Source organism: Seriola dumerili, unplaced genomic scaffold (genome assembly GCF_002260705.1).
Source record: "Seriola dumerili isolate Sdu_G_001 unplaced genomic scaffold, Sdu_1.0 BDQW01000362.1, whole genome shotgun sequence".
In the NCBI taxonomy this organism is placed as follows: domain Eukaryota; kingdom Metazoa; phylum Chordata; class Actinopteri; order Carangiformes; family Carangidae; genus Seriola; species Seriola dumerili.
In genome coordinates, this window is record NW_019174617.1 from 242209 (window position 1) to 261740 (window position 19532).

General features: G+C 39.9%; 1 protein-coding gene and 1 pseudogene across 1 annotated transcript; both read left to right on the plus strand.

Moving 5' to 3' along the window:
• Positions 1–6141: 6141 nt before the first annotated feature.
• LOC111233004 lies at positions 6142–8579 on the plus strand (annotated as a pseudogene).
• Positions 8580–10523: 1944 nt separating this feature from the next.
• On the plus strand, positions 10524–11701 carry LOC111233005 (homeobox protein HMX2-like). The gene is made up of 2 exons (XM_022760729.1): positions 10524–10737; positions 11268–11701. The coding sequence occupies exons 1-2, from the start codon at positions 10524–10526 to the stop codon at positions 11699–11701; spliced, it is 648 nt and encodes a 215-aa protein (XP_022616450.1).
• Positions 11702–19532: the final 7831 nt, after the last annotated feature.

Sequence of the window (19532 nt, forward strand, 5' to 3'; positions counted from 1 at the left end):
TCAAGTGCTAAGTTAACATTTGACCCCAGTTCCTGGCACAGCTAAAGACATTAATGGTATTACGAGGAAGCTGATGTTCTCTCATTGATCTGATGTCCCATAAGCCTTGGTATTTGTGGTGGGCCTGTAATCCATCAGACGCGCTCCGTCTTTCCCACCCCCCTGAGGGATAAAACATGTTTCCTGTGTAGGTATATTGTACCTGCTGGCGGCTGCACTTATCTCATGTGATTAACCTTGATCCCTTTAACGTGCATGGGAAAGAGCCAATGATTGTTAAAGCTGCAACATAGACTTTTCCAGCAGATGCTCTTTAAATCAAACCGTTTGGCGATAAAATAAATATTGGGACACCGATCAGTCCATGAAATTGATGCAAAACTTCATTTTGTGCCATTACAATCTTATAATGGGTATTTCTCTTAAGTTTTCCAGCTTTTAAAAAAAGGAGGGATTTGTTTGCTTTTCTCTTTCAGACACAGAGAAAGGGGTGTGGATGTGTGGCATTAGGCCATAATGTGGTTAAAATATCAAGCTTTTTCCTCCTTTGTACTGAACTGACAAGCTGGCTCTAACAGGGGTTAATTTGCCGTTCAAGGGTTAAACAAACAGGCCTTAATAGTTTATTCCAGGCAAGAGCCTAAATGTGTTTTCTTTCCAGGCTTGAAAGACAAAATTCAAACTAACAAAACTAAAAAGAACAAGGTTGATTTTTGTTAACAGGCTTTTTTTGTGCGAGGCTGCAAAAAAAAAAAAAAAAAAAAAAGCTTTTGCAATAAACCAAACAGCTCCCAGAATGCTTTTGCTTTGTCCCAATGAACTGGGCTGTGGGTGCAGTGAGGTGAGGGCTAATAGGGATTAAGCAGGAGAAGTATGTGTCAGTTTCGATGGTTGTAATCTGGAGTGTTCTTTTTGGAGTTTCTGAGCAGGTATAAAACGCAGATTAAGAAGCATTTCTGATAAGTGACAGCGGGAGCCTGGAGGTCTGTTTTCACGCAGGCTCCAACGCTGACCTGTTTGACATGAACTGCCGGAGAAATAGCGTGTTTTAAAATCTCATCTGATGGGAACTAATTTAGCATTTTGATTAAAGAAAGATGAAGAAACCGAGGGGGAAATAAAGCAGTGGCACAGACGGCGGGCAGGGGTTGCAGGAGAGCCTAAAAATCAGACGGATTCATCAGTAGCTCCACGCTCCATGTGGCATAAAGGGGCCTTCTGGTTGACTGCCTCCGTTAAGGCCGACCTAAGATGTCTGGACCTCGTTGACCTCATATACACTACTGCATTCTGGGCCGTGGCTTTGACCTCCACAGCTTGCACTGGCCCATTATAGCGCCAGAAATAATGATGTGGAGGATTCCCCCAGCACATTATCAATACAGTGATTCTCATCATGCATATGGGAAGACAAACATATATACACTGTTAATGACACCGGATTAGAGTCCCATCTGGATGTGACTCCGGGTGGTTTTGTTATGGATGAGCTGACAGCGGCAAATCAAAGTAATCAGCAGGATGGACGGTTACAGAACTATTCACTGAGATCTAATGTTTTATTCAAAACTTCATCTTGTTCAAAAGAGCAAATAACAGCCAGTGGAACCAGAATAAGTACTTAAGTAAAGTTCAGCACTTCCAATGAATTGTTAGGCAAACGTGAGTATTTACATTTCATACTACTTTAAACTTCGACTTTTGGCAGCTACAGCGACTTTACAAATGAATAATTATTTTTTATAAGAAAACATATAGTGATGTTATAAAATAAAGAATTAACTACCATGTTAACCTACAAGCTACAACATTTAAATGCTGCTTGTACATTATGCATCAGTATTATTAATAAAGTAGTTTAATATATAATACAGTTTAACTGACTGGGGCCATTCTGCAAAATGAGAACATTTACTCTTGATACTTGAGGTACATTTTTCTGATGATACTCCTGTACATTTATTGAAGTAAAATTGTGAACGGAGGACTTGTAAGAGTACTTTAAGAAAAAAGAAAGAGAAATTGCTACATTTACTTAGAACCTACTTTCTTATTCCAGCACTGCAAATAATAAACAACCTAACCCAGTAAGAAGTGCATAAAATGAGCCTAAATGAACAATTAGAACATTTCCCTCCTCATTTGAACTGAATTAAATTTACTACATTTGTAACAGCAAGCACTTTTACTCAGTGTCTACTCAGCAGGTAATTTAGAAGCTCTGTTCTTCATTGCATCATATCTACCTCGTAAGGCTGCAGTGCCATCTTTAATTAAGAGATCTTGAACATGCCTCTGCGCAACGCTTCGCAACAAGGCGAGACAGGAGAGGAAGTGTTGCGTTAGTGCTGCTGTTGGCCAAGTGACATTAGATCATTTCTAGATTTCCCCAAACTGACACAAAAACATGTCTGTCTGAATTATTGCTAGGTAAAACAACAACAACATGTCTGTCTGAATTATTGCTAGGTAAAACAACAACAACAAACAACTCACACACATCAGCTGCTTCAGCAGACTCATGCAAGTATCTGTAAAATGGAGCCTTGCTCAGTTTTTTACAGCCTGCAAATAGTTCCAGATCAATAGGATATTATAGCAATTATTGCCTTTGATGAAATGTCTCTTTGGCAGGCCTCCATATGACTTTATGAACCCTGACCTATTTATGTAAGGACATGATATGCTTCCACTTTGCCTCAAAATATTATCAGCCACCTCCCTGTGGACGCAGATAAAGAGACCAGTCAAATTACTGAGTGTTCAGAGAAGACAAAGGCTTAAAACACATTCACTCCAGAGCCCTAACAATTCAAAATGAGCGAAAACTACAACAAAAAAAGGACTGACTTTTGCCAAATATCTGGATACTACATTAAAAGGAGTCAACATGACTGAAAATCATATAGAATCTTAAGCCATTGATGGAGGAAAACCTTGTTTCTGCTTTATGTACGCAGAAGTCTATGTAATTTTCTCAAGCTTTTATCCACACTTTGCTTTTTCTTATTAAATATTGGTTAATTTTCTCTCATGAAGCCTTAAAAAACATTGAGAAATGAAAATGTACAACCAGTGATGAGGACTCACAAGTGGACACTGTTTCATTTTAAAGGCCCTGAAAACTTTTCTCACTCAGCTTCTTGGGATCTTACATGAAATCACTATTTTCTGATAAGTTGGAGCAGTCTTGGTTATTTCACTTCAGAAATGCAGGTTATATGTTTTTTTCTCTGTTTTTTGTTTTCAATGGTTTTAAGTGGGCGGAGACTTTGTTTTGAAAATGTGACATCATGCATTTCCATGCCCCTGATCTGACCACACTTTAGTTTTAAACACTTAACTAATATCTAAAAATGTTTTTTTTTGTTTCATTTTGTTGTTTTTTTTTTTTGTTTTTTTTTTTAAAAAAAGGTAATTGTTACTAATTTAACGATGAATATCTAATGTTATAGAGAAATACCTAATATTTAAAGAGAAAGAATTTTCAGGGACTTTAAGGGGTCATAAACCATAAAGATTGGAAAGAAGTGTCTTAAACGTTGTTATAAATAGAAAAAAAAAATCCTGTGTGTAAATTTATTTAACTCCTTCATTTTTGAATTTATCCAAACTGCTGGAGTGTTTTCACTTTAAGCCAGAATTATTCTTTCAACTTAAAATAAAAGAACAGCTTCAAAACATTGGGCACAAACATCAGATTAGGAGAGAATTAATAGTTTATGCAAGTTTTGCCACAATAAACCACCTTATGAATTATAAACATCAGCTATACTGCCTGCGTGTACTGCAGCCCACACGGTGGCAGAATACATACATTAACTGCTTGATAGATTTAATGCATGTTTTAAACTTTATGTGAAGCCTATAATTTGGGAATTCACATAAAATGTCTGTGGTGCTCCACTCCAACCACAATCCAGAGTATTAGGTTGATAGGCTAACACTTGCAAAGAGGCTTTTGCAAAGTCAATTTAGTGGCACAATAGAGAACAATTGTGAGCAAATCTTCTGAGAACACAAATGGTTTGTTGTTCTCTGCCCCTCTTCCCTGCTCACCAGTCTGCACACGGATTAAATATTACTCCTTTGTTCACTTGCCTTCTTTCCCATTCTTTAACTAATATTTACTGAAGTGTTGTGAGGTGCTTTCTATGCAGAGAGACACGGGAGGCAGTTAGATTCAACATGTTTGATCAACATGCAGACTGAAAACCTGCAGCCTGGAATGTCCTGAGCATTTGTTCAAGCTTACTTACAGATGAAAGTAAGCTTTTCATGGTGTTTAAATCCTATTACAACTCCAAACGCAGTGCTGTTTTACTCCACCGTTCACAGTTCCGAAGCTGACTCAACATTTTCCACCTTCAGCATCAATTAACTCATTTTAAGCTGGAACTCAGTCCATCTACGGCCATTTAAGGTATCAGGGGCTCTTTCCAAGAAACAGGAATACATTCATTCTCTACGGATGATCTGCACTTGAGTGTTCATATTAGGTTTTAGAACGACTTCTTAACCAAGGTGAAATGCTTCTGTTTCAGCCTGTCACTTTGAAAATGAGAATGTTTTGTGAGGCCTGTGGTGGTGGGCGCTGATTGGCCCTTTAAGTCTGCTGGGAGGGAGGAATACCAACCCCAGAAGAGAGATGATGTTAACACTGTTGACGCCTGTGGGTGTATTGTGCTTAATTTGGAAATACATGTTTGCAAACAAACAAAAGAGCCAGACATTAAAATGAATGAGATTTTTTTCTCTGTCATTTATAATCTTTTTTCTTTTTTACATTTTCTTTGTGCAAGTGAGGAATCAAAAATCTTTAAAGTGTGCCTTGATCAAAAACATATTTTGCTTATTGTTACTTCATTTTGACACTAGAAGAGAGTTTGGCGCTAGGAAAGCTGTTTTCACATTCATCTGCTGAGGGAGGAAAGTTTCTCTGTGCTCACCCTAAATAAATCTGAGTTTATCATGAGAACGTATGGGCAGGATTTTGTGACATCACAACGGGTTTAGAAGTTAATTCTGGCCTAAAATGCAACTTACTTTTAAAAAAAAAGTGTGATGTGGAAACTGCACACACACTGGGAATAGACTGTACAGTGAAGTGTATCCAGCAGTTAAACATTTTAACAAATATTTTTAAAAGAACATTTTTTAATATGTCAAAAGTAAATATAATCCAAGGTCATTTTTAACCCGTTTGTGAAAAATATTACAGCTAACTATAAAGTGTGAAGGGAGGGGATGTTTGAACAATATAGGCTAATCAATCAAATAATTTTTTTCTGTGTATATGGAGAGATATTAGACAACAGGCTCTCTTAAATATTGCAGATTTATAAACCTCTGCAGGTTTGTTAATTTGACCCCTACATTCAAAACTTTAATCATCTATGTAGTCTCGACCTTTAACATAATTACTATTGTTCAACTATTGAGTGTTAAAAAAAAACAAAAAAAAAACAAAAAAACAATACAATAATAATAATTATTATTATTATTGGTATTATATTGTTAATAATATTTTTTATTATTTAAAAAAAATCATCATCATTATCATTATTATGCAAGTAATCAGACAATCGTAGGAAAATACATTTGTGTTTGATCTTTATGGCGCAAGAGAATAAGAGCATTTAAATTTAGCGTCTGACAGATTACAGTTGCATAGTAAATATAAAGTGTGCATGGACAAATGTAACCAATAGGCGGTACTGTGCCATTCCTCATGAAGCGCTCTGCATCTCCAGCCCTGAGGACAACACTGTATCTCTGCTTTGCTTTGCTCCCTAACTGACCTAAATACAGCATCTCTGCGTCCCTCAAGGCAGACACGGTCTACCACGGAGGCTCTGAACAACGAGACTGTCTCGAGTTTTTTTTTTTCCCCTTTGAGTAATTCCTCTTCGCTTCCTGATTATAGATCCAACCAAAGAGAGATTTGTTTTTGTCTTGATCTCTGACAACTGAGGCTCGATCTCTCTGTGCTCCGATGGATTGCGTCGGGATGGTTTACACGGAGCAGAAGCCTCTCCTGGTTTGGAAACGAGACACATTCCCGGGAATGATTTTATAATATCCAGATCTGGGAATTTTTTTTTTTTTTTTTTTCCCTCAAAAAGGACAGAAAAGGTTAAAATGCTGGACGATAAAGCGCCGACATCGAAGCTCGGTCCTCCATCGAGAGGTTCGTCTTTTTACATCGAGAATCTGCTGGGAACCACAGACAGAGGGGCTTCAGCCGAGGAGCGGGTGGAGACCTCGGGCTTTAAAGTTACCGTTCACAGCCCGGTGATCTGCCCGGGACTGAACACCAGACGTCTGAACGACAGCGAGGCGCTGAACTGGAGAAAGGCATCACCAAACACAGTGTACGGCAGCTCAGGAAGTGAGTGTCCACCTGTAAACGGTTTTATTTGTTTGCTCCGGGACTCCAACATTTTCTCAAATTAGCAAAACTGAAGTTTTAATGTGGCCTGTATGAGATAACAGTGCTCATCGGCTGGATTATCAGGATTAAAAACTGCTTACCAGGTTCATGACAACACTTACATCTGATCTAAGGAGAAGTATCATTCATGTATAACGATATAAATAATTACGTCACACGTAAAAGCACCAAATGCCACGTGTAAAAGTCTAAATAACCACCCGGATCAGAAGTAGTCTATTTTCTTTCTCTAGATTATCTCACTCCGGTGCTTCAACGGGCCACAAGTGGAGACGACACGTGGGCTCTAGCACGTCTCACTGTCCTGCGTCCGTGCGTAAAAACACCCCAACTACCCAATTATCAGCCGCGGAAGAGCCAACAGTGTTTGGCATCGATACAGCAATCTTACTCTGGTGCCTCAAATAGAGCAGCAGTGTCGCTGGTGATTATTTATAAACTTCAAAAAGGACAGGGAGCATTATCAATGCGCATGATTTCCCACCGGTCCACAAGTGAAACAACGTCCTTATATAGTTTTGGACACGAGCGCAGTGAAGTCCAAACAGTGTGTAGGATGATTTAAAGTGGGTTGTGTTTCCCCTTTTTTCACGGTTTTTCCTCGAAGGTCCACAGTTGAAGGCCAGCGACTCGGATGAACACAGAGACCTTCAGTCGAGCAGCGACCGGGATTCCCCGACTTTAACGGGGCGGGCGGAGGAGAACGATGAACCGGAGGAGAAGGGGGAAGATAGTTTAACGGATGAAAGAGAGGACGACGCGCGCTCCTCCTGCTTCTCTCGAGAGGACAGCTGTGACCCAGGTGAGGCCAAAGTAAATTGACCCGCGCTACATCCTAAAATACAGCCCACCCTGGGCTCTGTGGGGAGCACAAGCGGGCATGCGCAGGCTCCTTCTTACCGCCGTGATGACAGGCTGCATGCAGACTTGTTTTTGTTTTGTTTTTTCCCTTTTGGAAGTAGGATGTAGAAAATTAGCTTTGCTGTTGGGTTTATATACTAACCATGAATTTGTCCTCTGTATAAAATCAATATATCAGCGGTTTTCACAAGCTTCACATGAACTAGCAGGGATGTAGCGAAGAGTTGCTGGGTCCATGTGACAGAAAACGGCCATGGGCACCTTTTTCTTTTTCTTTTTTTTTCTTTAAATAAAAATGTTGCTACCAAATGATGCCATCTTTTAATACCGATATCTTGGTAAAATCTCTATTAGTCATGGATGTAATGTACTGTATTGATTATATATTCAATATCTACAATTAAGTTAACCAACATTCCCATCTGGGTATTTTATCTGTTTCTCAGTTAACTTTACCCCCATTGAAATTTACCCTAAACTTCAAAATACGTCAATATTCCAATACAAAACTATAAGGACACTCGGAGAGCGCAGACCTCATGCAAACCAGAAAATCTCAAAGTCATAGTAAATGATCCGGATCTGCCCCAAAATTTAAAGGGTTCCTCCCTGGACCACGTCCCGGCCCTCCACCAAGTTCAGTGAAAATTACTTTTTGTGTAATCCTGCTGACAAACAAATTAACACAGGTGTTGGCAGAGGTAAACCATGACAGAAGATTCATTCATGTCTCCTACCCCCCCCCCTCCCCACCACCACCCCCCAAATCAAAGCAGCACTTTCAAGAGTTGTATCCAGTTACTTTAAGTAAAATCTCTCCCTCTTCCTCGTCTCAGGTGACACGAAAGTGGCGCGAAAGAAGAAGACCCGCACCGTGTTCAGCCGCAGTCAGGTCTTCCAGCTCGAGTCCACTTTTGACCTGAAACGCTACCTGAGCAGCGCAGAGCGAGCCGGGCTGGCTGCCTCGCTGCAGCTCACAGAGACCCAGGTGAAGATCTGGTTTCAAAACCGCAGGAACAAGTGGAAGAGGCAGATCGCTGAGGACATGGAGGCCAGCAGCGCCGGCGTCCCCTATGCTGCGCAGAGGGTCGTCCGAGTTCCCGTGCTGTATCGCGAGAGCATCACCACGCCCATGGCGCTGACCAGCTTGCCTCAAGTGTCGCCGTCGGTGGTTGGCTTCTCTAATGCTATTAACTATCCATTGACTGCTCACTTCACTCATCCGCTGTCGTTTGTGACGCCACAGATGACCGGGCTGGTGTGACTGTGAGGATGGAGGAGAAGCTAAAGCGGCCCAGCAGACTTGTGACTCTTTGGACACCAATTAAACAAATAAAAGACGCTGCAGAAATGTTCATTTTAGCTCCAGTTCAGGTTCTGTAAAGTCACAACTTCTGCTAATGCACTGAGGATAACTCATCCTGTGTTTAACTGTTTTTCTTAAAGTTGCTTCTAGGAAAAGTCCAAAAGAAACAGACAGATTTAGATCAAGGTGGATCACTCATCTAGGGCGAAGGCCGAATTAAAACCCTCTCCATATTAGCAGTGCTTTTTCTCCCCCAGTTAGTTTTTAAAAACTTGTAATTTTTTAAGATTCACTGCTAGATTTAATAAATATGATGGATATTTTTGGAGTATTTAAGCTGCCCACAATCCTTTTCCTCAGGCCGACATTTCACACAAGATCACACAGGATTTAAATATAGCTCTATTTTGTGATTTTTCACTATTGTATGAGTGACCCACATACTGTACATATGGGGAGCAATTAAGGGTCAATAATGTTTTTTTTTGTGGAATTATGTTCAGAGATCATTTCAAAATTTGTGATTATACATCAGCCTGTGTAAACCTGTGGGAAAAAAACTTGTAACACGTAAAAACAAAACTATTTGTGGAGAAAATTAGCAAAATGCTAAAATAAAATTAGCGGACAAACGATATCAATGGAGAGGTTACACAATGCAAAAAACACTTCTCAGTGGATCAAAGCATAAAACTGTGAAATTCAAAGTTCCCACACTGTGTGCGATCTTTAAGTTACATTTGAACACACATTTACTTTTGCCTCTGCTTTTAAACCTCACTATGCAACACAACTAGAGATCTTCTCCGCACATGAACAAACTTTTGTCACAGGTTTTCAGGTTCTTTGTCGACATTATTTCCCAAGCTCTCAAGGCTTTTTGACCCTTATTTGAGCCCATACACATAATTTATAATGAATATAACGCACTGTCTCATTGGACAGCTCTACAATGTGTAGAAACTCAATCACTAATGAAAATGTATGTTGGTGTTTGTGACTTTTGATAGCTGTGAGCATGGCTACGTTATTAGCAATAATCTGACACTTTTTTTTTTTTTTTTTTATTTAAGAGAATTTTAATACAGACTTTTGTACACCGATATGTTCACGTATGAATAAAATCTATGCACAAGTTATTTTGTGGTTTCTTACTAACAGGGTAACTTTATCGCATGGTGACCGTTTGCACTCCCGTGTAAAAGCAATGAAATGAAGCCTGTTTACTGCAGGCTACAGGCACATTTGAGGAAGGGGAGTGTGTGAGCTTTACAAGCACAACTGAACCAGATGAAGTTAGGATATGTTCACAGACTAATTCAGATAAGATATAGGCCACAGATAGTGGATATAGTCCTTCAGAACAGCTGACAGGCTGAACAGACATAAGAAACAAACAATAGAAGTTAATGCATTAAAGTAGTTTCCAGCGTCTGTGGCCCCTGAACCATTTTTGGGTCCCATAATTCTCTTGAAGCCTCCAGTCAGAGAGGTCAAGCTGCATGTGAATGTGGCAGTTAAAAGAAAAAAAGAAAAAGAAAAAAAGAAAGAAAAAAAAAAGAAATAAACATCAGTGCTGGGAAAGATGCTATGCTTTAAAAACTCTGATCCACAGGAGTCACGTCTTGAATCTGCTCAGTATTACGCCGCATTGAGCAAACACACGTGAATTCTGGTGACATTAAACTGTTTAAAGCCACAATATGGCAGCCAGACGGAAATCTGCATCCCGCCCTCATCTGCCCCACAACCTCACCAATCAAAAGCTGCTAAACCGCAGTCTTCCGGGTCGTTGAAGAGCGTCGCGCCGGCTCCTCCGCGCGCTAGTCGCAGCCGAGGAGCAATGGTGCTCGGAGCGTCCGGAGACGTCGGTGTTTCGGGAATCTCGGAGGAGCGGATGAAATGCCGGGGAACATGAGCAAAGAGGACGCCCCGAGTCGGAGCGCTTCTTTGACCTTCACCATTGACAACATCCTCAACCTGAAGCAGCGGGACGGCGGAGACTTTGGCGCTTCGAAGGCGCAGAGGGACAGTGGATGTAAGAATGATTTTCAAGCGCGGTATGAGGAGGTGTGGGACGTCCGGAGGAGACATGGCAGCGGGCAAGAGGAGACAGGTAACTGTGGCAAATTCATTTTGTTTTCTCCAAAGTACTTTATCTAAAAGTGACTGTTACATTTTTATAGGGAATATCCAGTTTCAGCTGATAGACATGGTTAGAAGTAGACTGATGTGTAAATATACAAAAAAAAAAACAGAGTGAGGGTAACGACCAAAATTACTTTCTGAAAATGTCAGGATGAAGGTCTCGTGCTGGAGGTCGTTGTTTTCGTTTTTTTTTTTTTTTTTTTATTAATTACCTGAATAGTTGTGCAGCCTCTTTGCATGTGTGTGTGTGTGTGTGTGTGTGTGTGTGTGTATCTGCGCACGGAGTTGCCGGGGAGTGTGTCTGACTTTACCGCTGCATCAAAGCACGTTTTGTCGCTTCATTCACAGTGAAGCCCAGAGTCCAGCGTGCGGACCTCGGGGAAAACACCCCACCGCTGACCGCTGGTTCCTGTCCCGGGTCGCAAAGTGCGCACAGCGCCGAGGACGCGTCCGAGCAGCAGCAGCAGCAGCAACAACAACAGCAGCAGCAGCTACAACAACAGCAGCAGCAGCAGGAGGCCACTGACACCAAAGCCATGGTGAAGAAGAAGACGCGCACCATCTTCTCCAAGAGACAGATATTTCAGCTGGAGGCCACTTTTGACATGAAGCGGTATCTGAGCAGTTCGGAGAGAGCGTGCCTCGCCAGCTCGCTGCAGCTCACCGAGACGCAGGTGAAGATCTGGTTTCAGAACCGCCGCAACAAGCTGAAGAGACAGCTGTCCACGGACATGGAGGGGCCGCTGGCCGCCGAGCACTTCTCAGAGGCGGGAAAAAACGTGCAATTACCGACTTTTTACAAGGACAGCAGCCTGCTGGGCGGATGTTTGTTACCCATGCCTTTCCCCGTCATGTACCCGACTGCAAACGCTGCGCCTTACATCTACTTCTCCAACACTGGCAAATATTTTGGCCTGTTTGAGGCGGACTGATGTTTCCTCTGTGTGGACACTCCGACATACAGTCACCCCAGGGTTGGCTTTACATGAGCCTGTCACTTTTTATTTTATTATCAACTTTTTTTTTTTTTTTAAATGTCTTTTTTTTCCAGTTTATAGAAATTTTCCCAACTTTGATGTAAACATATCAACTAATCCAAAACATGCATGTGCCACTTTTTTTCCTTCCCCAAATTGTTTATATTATTATTAATTATTATTTTTATTATTATTATATTTTCAAAGGTTAGGATATTTTAAATAGAAAGTTTATTGTCAGAAGAAAGTGCATGCATTAAAGTTCCTGAGCAGTTTTCCTTTGCGCAGTAATGTCATCTGACTGAATGTATGTTCATGCTGCATTAACTCCGTTACCCTGCAATAATACTTTGACTTTATTTTCCAGCTCTTGTGTTGAAATTTCAGAGTTTCTGAGGAGCAACACTTCACTTGTATTTATATGGCCTTATTTTTGTTGTTGTTAAACACTTTTGTTTGTTTTCACTTGATCTTTCATATGACAGACTGTTGAACTGTGAATACAGTTATTATATCATGAAAATGACCAATTTTGCAATAAAAAGTGGAATATTATTTTTGCAGTGTGTTGACTTTAAACTGAATTATATCAGGACAACAGTGATTAGACAAAAGGGATTTCCAGAAGACTTTTTTTTTTTATCTCTTTCTTCAGTGTATTTATTTCATATTATTCTTATGGTGCATTTGTTTCCAGGTTATAAGTTATAGTTTGTTCTTTTAGAAAGTGTGAATCTCTGTCGTCACAGTAACAAGGTTAAAGTTGAGCTGTTTCCTCTGCACTGCTAAAGTCAGGGAGAATTCTTCAACTCTAATGTTCAAAACTTTGAAAATGGCTCCAGGTTACTTTACATGCTTCCTAACGAACGAACAGAGCGTGTCGGGTCTAATCACTCATTTAATTTCAGTTTGAAGTCAGAAACTCGTTTCCATCAACAGGTCACTTCCCTGCATTCATTTATTCATGTATTCTCTTTAGCTGCAGTTGCATCATATGAGCAGCTGCTGCCTCAGCCTGTCTGCATAAACAGACACTTGAAAAGTTTGTGTCGGCCGTTATCATCGGGTTCCTCTCTCCATGCAGTGAAGTGTTAAAATGTCACTTCTCTTCATATCTGCGTTGCAAACTTGTAACTTTACAGTTTTCCCACAGTCAGTGACTTTCTGTCTGATTCTTTACTGTTCGTTTGCTGCACTAAAATCCCTGAACTGAACTTTAAAGAGTTTTTAAAAAGTCAAATCACTGCAGAGTTTGTGTCTCTTGAAATCACATTTAGACCTTTAAAGTTTGTGAACTGGTCTCAGGCTTTTCCTGCTCCATCTATCAAAGGCCTGATCTCCTGTTGAAACATTTCTTCATAAAAGTAGTTTTGCTCAGACTGATTTAGTTTATTTACTGATATTAATGTCACTGGGATTATTAATTAGAAATGTTGACACTGCAAAAGTCTGCTGTTAACTTGAGTAAAAATGTAGACAACTGAAAAGAGTAACTTAACCCTAAACTGAGGAGATTATGAAATATTTTCAAATATAATTCTTATAATAAAATTTTTGATTTGAAAATATGTGAGCCAGTTTGAAGTGAAAATTCCTGTGGTATCATTTTTTTTTTTTACCGCTGGCATTTCTGCTAAAAACATGGCACCAGATCTATTAATACAGCAGGAGGTCATCTGTGGTGAACCACAGGTCAAACTGGGACACTGGTTGTTTGTTTGTTTGTTTGCTTATTACCCTGCACAGTCACTTCATGACAGAACCTAGTAAAAATATGAAATTGTATCATGTCACTTTGGTTCATGTTTGCAGAGTCTCACAGATTCAAGCGGTGTAGAAAAGAACTTCAACGCGAGATTCTCCTCTAAACTAAAATATAACATTAAAAACATAAACATGTTAGATTTTGGGGTTAATATATACTCAAGATTGAAAGGCAGGTCAACTTCATGCAGCAGACTTATTCTCTAGTGCAACATGAACATGTATAAGTGATAATTCCTGTTACACCACAAACAACTGCTTTCAGGAGGGTATTTAAACATATGCACAACCAACTGAGATCAAACACGAGAAGTTTATCATTTGAATCCTACAGCCTGATACTGAAAAAGTCATGGTAACATTTCATTACATAAGAGACTGAAGAGCAAAAAGGTAATGATGAAGTGTACATGGCTTCTTGGTTTAAGTGTGTTTTCAGTAGGTCTGACCGACAGAAAAGGACAGCTATTACAATTATTCATTTATTTTAAATCCCTTTTTTTTGGCTCCTACTGGACTGTGGACCTCTTGTATATTGGGGAAATAATAAACAAAAACAAAAGTTACAAAATAGTTTGACTAATTTAAAAAAAAACATTTGTATAGAAAGAAAGAAACTTTTCTTTATAGGAGTAGAAAGACAATCAATGACAGGCTGAGCTCCTGCAAATGTAGCTACACACTGAGCACTTATTGTTGATCAATTTACACATCATCAGCTTCGTGTAGCAAGATGTGCATTTCCATACCACACAAGAAAATCTGAGCCAAGATTCTTCAGGGGAAAAAAAACAAAACAAAACAAAAACAAAAACACACACACACACACTGTACCAATAAGGTGGCTCAGGTCAAAGCTAATGAAGTCATCACAGTGACAGTGCAGGCTGATTCGTCTCTCTGGTGTTAATCTGCTTCCATAATAACGTAACGCAGCTTGACAGTCTTAGTGCCGTCACATCCATCTCTGACCAAAAAAAAGGGTCTGACTTTTTTTTTTTTTTTTTTGAAGAAAGGGAGTAAGTGTTTCCTAAGAACTGACAGAATTTTTGTTGCAGGTGGAAAACACAGTCACTATCTGTTTTTCTTGAGAGCACATGAGCGTCGCTGAGTAATGCATCTCTGCAGAAAGGGAGAGAGAGAGAAATAAGAGAAATGTGTATTTAGGTGGACTTGCATCAGTGCTTCTGGAGAGATTTTTCCTAAAGGGCCCAGCAAGCTGCACTTACACACCGTTTCCGGGTCACTTCCCCCTTCAGTGCTGGAGCCTCTCACTGCTTTCTCCCTGTCACAGCCATTCAAGGCCCCGTCGCTGTTAACCTGTTCACTCAACCACTTAGTCTGCCTGCAAATCTGCTGTTTTCTCCACTAAATTCCTGTCTACCTTTGCTGTGAATGTAGCGTTGTACTGTATCTCATTATTCCTCGCAGTGGAAATGAGCAGTTGTTGCTCTGATGGAATATTTCTTGAAAAAGTTAAGTCTAATATTTGGAAATAAAAAAGACGAAAAGAAAGAGAAACAGACTGATTTTTGATGTTTAAAAATCAAGTGATAATTCAAAAAAGACACAAAAAGTGACTTTCAAGAATTAAGAAATTTGTACATAACACACCATTTTTTACTTTTTCACTAAGGGTTTTTGCAGCAGTGTATTTTAACACATTTTAACAAGGCTGCTTTAAAGTGAAGTTTTCCCTCTTGGTTTTGCTTGTAACTGAGAGAAAGTTCCAATTGCAGGATTCAGTGTAATAATCACAAGTACTCATGTAATTTTGAGCACATTTACAAGTAAAAGCAGCAACTCTAAACTATTGCAAATCCTTATAAGCCTTTAACACCACACAGTTGGGCTGGATTTAGCATCTCTTTGTCCAACAAACTGGCAGGAGCCATTTGAAAATCCATCTCAGAAATTATCATCACCATTATTGTAGCTTCATTGCTTTCATCTTAATACTTTTTATGTTAATTTAATGCCACAGTAGTCAGAATAATTCATTCAGATAAATATGCTACCTATCATCAGCCAAGGTGCATTAAAAACATTTAAAGAAGTAGTAATATCACATTTTTGCAGCCATGTTTACTGTCGTGATGTGTTGGTGGCAAAACGATGGAATAAACAAATTATTTCTTATAATGCACTGAAACCGAATAGAAAGTGAAAGGCTTTATGTGTGTATTCATCGAATTGTGGGTGTTTGTCGAATACACATCAGTCACATCTGGGGACTTTCCGCCTGTGGACAAAAAATCCAGTCCACACAAGCTTACTTGCTTATTTACAAGGAATATTAAACCTGTCACACAGGTGCACTTGAAAAATAGCAGCTGTAAACTTTCAGATTTTATAAAGTATGTGCTGCAAGCCTGCATATTCAGGCACAGTGTTACATTAGTAATATTTGTAAATTATTTATATATTTTGAATTAAGGTCAGATTAAAAAAAAAAGAAGAAAATAGTCATTTTCCATCCATTTTTCAAATTATTTATATCAAGACGTCAAATATACATGTCCAGTCCTACAGCCAAGTGTTAGCACTGACATTATGGAATATTATATCACTTTTAACAGTGCGTTTGAAAATATAGTGTAGGTTTGAACTTGTAGACTGTGTTGCAAGTGCACATGTTCGGATCCGATTCATTTTGGAAATAAGATGTTTCAGTTTCTACCTGTAAACTCTGGTTTGCAAATTTGTGCATTTAGCTCGAGTTTACAGACAGTTACCTGAATGTTAGTCACTTAGTAAGTCGAGACCTGAATATACAAATACGTAAATTTACACACGCTTGCAAAACTAAAAATGTGTATAATATTCCCTAATTTGAGGGTTAACAGATTTTCAAAGGTTTGAGTGTGTGTGTGTGTGTGTGTGTTCATGTAAATTTGATGTATATTCACATAAATGAATAAACAGCTTCAGTTACAGATGGAAAATAACTGTTTTGAATGTTTCTCATTTGATCATAATTCAAAATAAATAGTAAATAAACAAATGTAACACTAATAATAATGAAAGGATAATATTTCCAGTTTTGCTGTTTAGTTGTGTTCATTCTGTGTTGTGTGCTGGTTTGTTTACATTTGGATTAAAGGTTAGAATTATGACCGTCTTAAACGTAGCGTGAAGGTTTACAAATGGAGCAGTTATGGTTACAATCATAAGAGATAATGAATGGAAGTGAATACAAATGTCCTCACAAGTGTAGTACTGCAGGTCTGTGTGCACTGAAGTGCCCGCCTGGCGCGTCTTGGAGTGTGTGCGATGGGTGGTGGTGGTGGTGGGGGTGGGGCTCGGGTGGGGTTTACAGTCGCCAGACTTCCTGACTCTCCCGCTGTCGGACACTTGTGAACGCAGCGTTGGCTCTTTGTGTCTCAGCACTCTGCTCTGCAACCACAAGGTTCAAATGACCCCACCGGCTTCTAGCAGTCTGCCCCCGAGCCCGGCTGAGAAGCCCCCAGCCTCGTCTGTCAGAGGCGAAGAAAAATCCATTAAAATCTCAACCTGATCAAAAAGACGCCCAGAGCCAAGACACCATATGCACTCATTTAGGGCTATCGATGACTGGCGAGCGTTGTGGGGTAGTTTAATACATGCGATTGACTTACTGCCAACAGTGGCAACAAAGACGGTTTTTCTACAAAACGAAATAGAGCTGCGAGTCTGGCAGAGTTATTCTGGGCTGATGTGCAGCTCAAGGCCATCCAGAGCTGTCAGCACGTTTCTCCAGTTTGACCATCAGTAACCCACACAGCACATGGTTTCCATTCAACGCTCAATGTATGAATGCTGAGCGCCATTGTTTGAAAACACTGATCCCAAATCGCAAGTGATAATGTGGCCCCACTGAGCGAGTGTGGTGGGGGTTTTCTCTCATGCCACTAGCATGCAAATGTGGAGATGTGACCCGAACGCCGTGGCTTCGCGTTAACCTCAGAGCTCCCATTAAACGACCCTGTGAAGTTTGGATAAGTCGTTTTAAATCATGTTGAGAACACGGAGAAAGTAAATGGAGCCCAGTGTTTGTACACACTGCAATCACATCCGTACCTCTTTGTGTACTACACTTCAATGTGTGTCGGCGAAAGGATCATCCTCTTGTCTGCAACTCAAAGAGGTCGACATGTTGTCAGATCCAATTTCATCTACTTAACACAGAGTGACAGCTTTGATTGAGATTTCCATATCAATCGTTCACCACTGGCCTTGTTCGTAACTGGACCCGAACGTATGAATACTTGTTTAATAACCCCGTTAATGACCCATTAATCTACATCCACACTACTTGGCAGCGCACACTGAAAAACAGGCCTGTTTTGCCGTGAGCTTTCTTTGTGCAATCTCAGACGGGCTTTATAATTACTACCAATTAATGTTGGAGCTGCCTCCAGATAGGCTGGATCTGACGCTGCAGCGGCTACTAACTGAGTTTCATTTTTTTTTTTTTTTTTTAAACATGATATATTAGAGCTGAGCGGTAACTGCTGTAAAATACTATAACTGCTTATTCAGCCTATAAATCTTGGCACATATACAGGAGTGAACAGTGGAGTGTGACAGGAAACAGAGATAATGATAAGGGTAGTTTGAAAGGATGCTAAACAGGCCTGCTTTTGTACTGAAATGAACCAAACTGTTAAAATGATCCGCAGACCGAACTTACACAGAACTCAGAAACCTAACTTCATCACGTTCAGAACGATGATGCGTTCACTTCACTTAAAAAAAAAAAAAAAAAGAAGCTAAAAACAAAGAAAAAACTAAATGAGCTTCATAGTCAGAGTCGTTTTACTGAACAAATTATTTAAGTCTTTTCTACTGCAAAGAAGGTGCCAGCAGCTTGTTTCAACCCAGTTACTTTTTATAGTGAGACGACCTCTAGTGGCCGTGGTAACGGGAGTTACCGTGGCCACTAGGTGACGGGAGTGAAGGAGGGAGTCAGGTGAAGGAGCGATTAAGGTCAGAGGGGGTCGAAATGGATGGACGGGTCCTGTGTGAAGGTGACGGTCGACATATGTTATCTACATGTTTTCACTGTAACTATGACAACGCAGTTCCTCTAACCAAAAAGAACTACTTATTTGAATCCAAACCACAATCTTGTCCTTATCCTAACCAAGCATTTTTTGTGCTCAGAACCAACCAGACCATGACTGTTCCATAACATTAACCACATGTTTATTATGGTTTCCATGACGATAAGGGTCAGGTACACAGGTACAAATGCTGCTGGTTCACTCATACTACTACTATGGGTCCTACCTGAGTGCAGGGACAAATGACTTACATGGTGTTTTAAATTGGTGGACATGAATATCAAGAGGATCAGGAATAATTGTCGAAAACATTTTGCTGAATTTGTGTGTTTATAATACACCTTGCGTGGATGAGCGAGCTCCAGGTAATAAAATCCTCTCTGACCTCCGGACGACCACTGACCGATAACTTGCATCATAATGTAATAACAACGTGCAACATGTGAACTGGATTCGAACTCGCCATGCTGTGTACATGGTTTCACTTGACCCACTGATTCAACAGGAAATCCTGAAAGAGCCTAATTTTTAATCCTTAAATTTATTTCTCAGCCAAAACAATTTCCTTTCAATTGTGACATAATCCTCAAGTTAGATTAAATTTCAGTTTTAGTGTTGTTGCTTTCTTCTGCATGTCTCAGAACAATTCCCTCTGGTATTAGAAAACAATGAGTGGAAAATAAAAATTATAGGTCTTTCAGATTTGAAAGAAAAAAAAAAAAGGCACATTGGGCTAAATTCTTCTATTTGCAGTGTTTCCAGTCACATTCTAGACCTTGAATGTACCTCTAATCGATATTATGGTTTTGATTATTCTTTCTGGTGCCACTTTCTACGGTGGCCCTGAGAGCTCAACACACTGCAACAAAAGAAAACAAACGCAAAGACGCAAAGATTTTTTTATGATTATTTTTGGCCTTGATTCTGATGGAGAGAGAAAGAGAGAGAGGATGTGTTCCCAGAGAGGAGGTGTTTCC

Coding starts and splice junctions, on each gene's coding strand:
- LOC111233005 (XM_022760729.1), top strand. CDS start 10,524: ATGCCGGGGAACATGAGCAAAGAGGACGCCCCGAGTCGGAGCGCTTCT. Junction 10,738..11,267: donor CAGCGGGCAAGAGGAGACAG/GTAACTGTGGCA, acceptor AGCAGCTACAAC/AACAGCAGCAGCAGCAGGAG.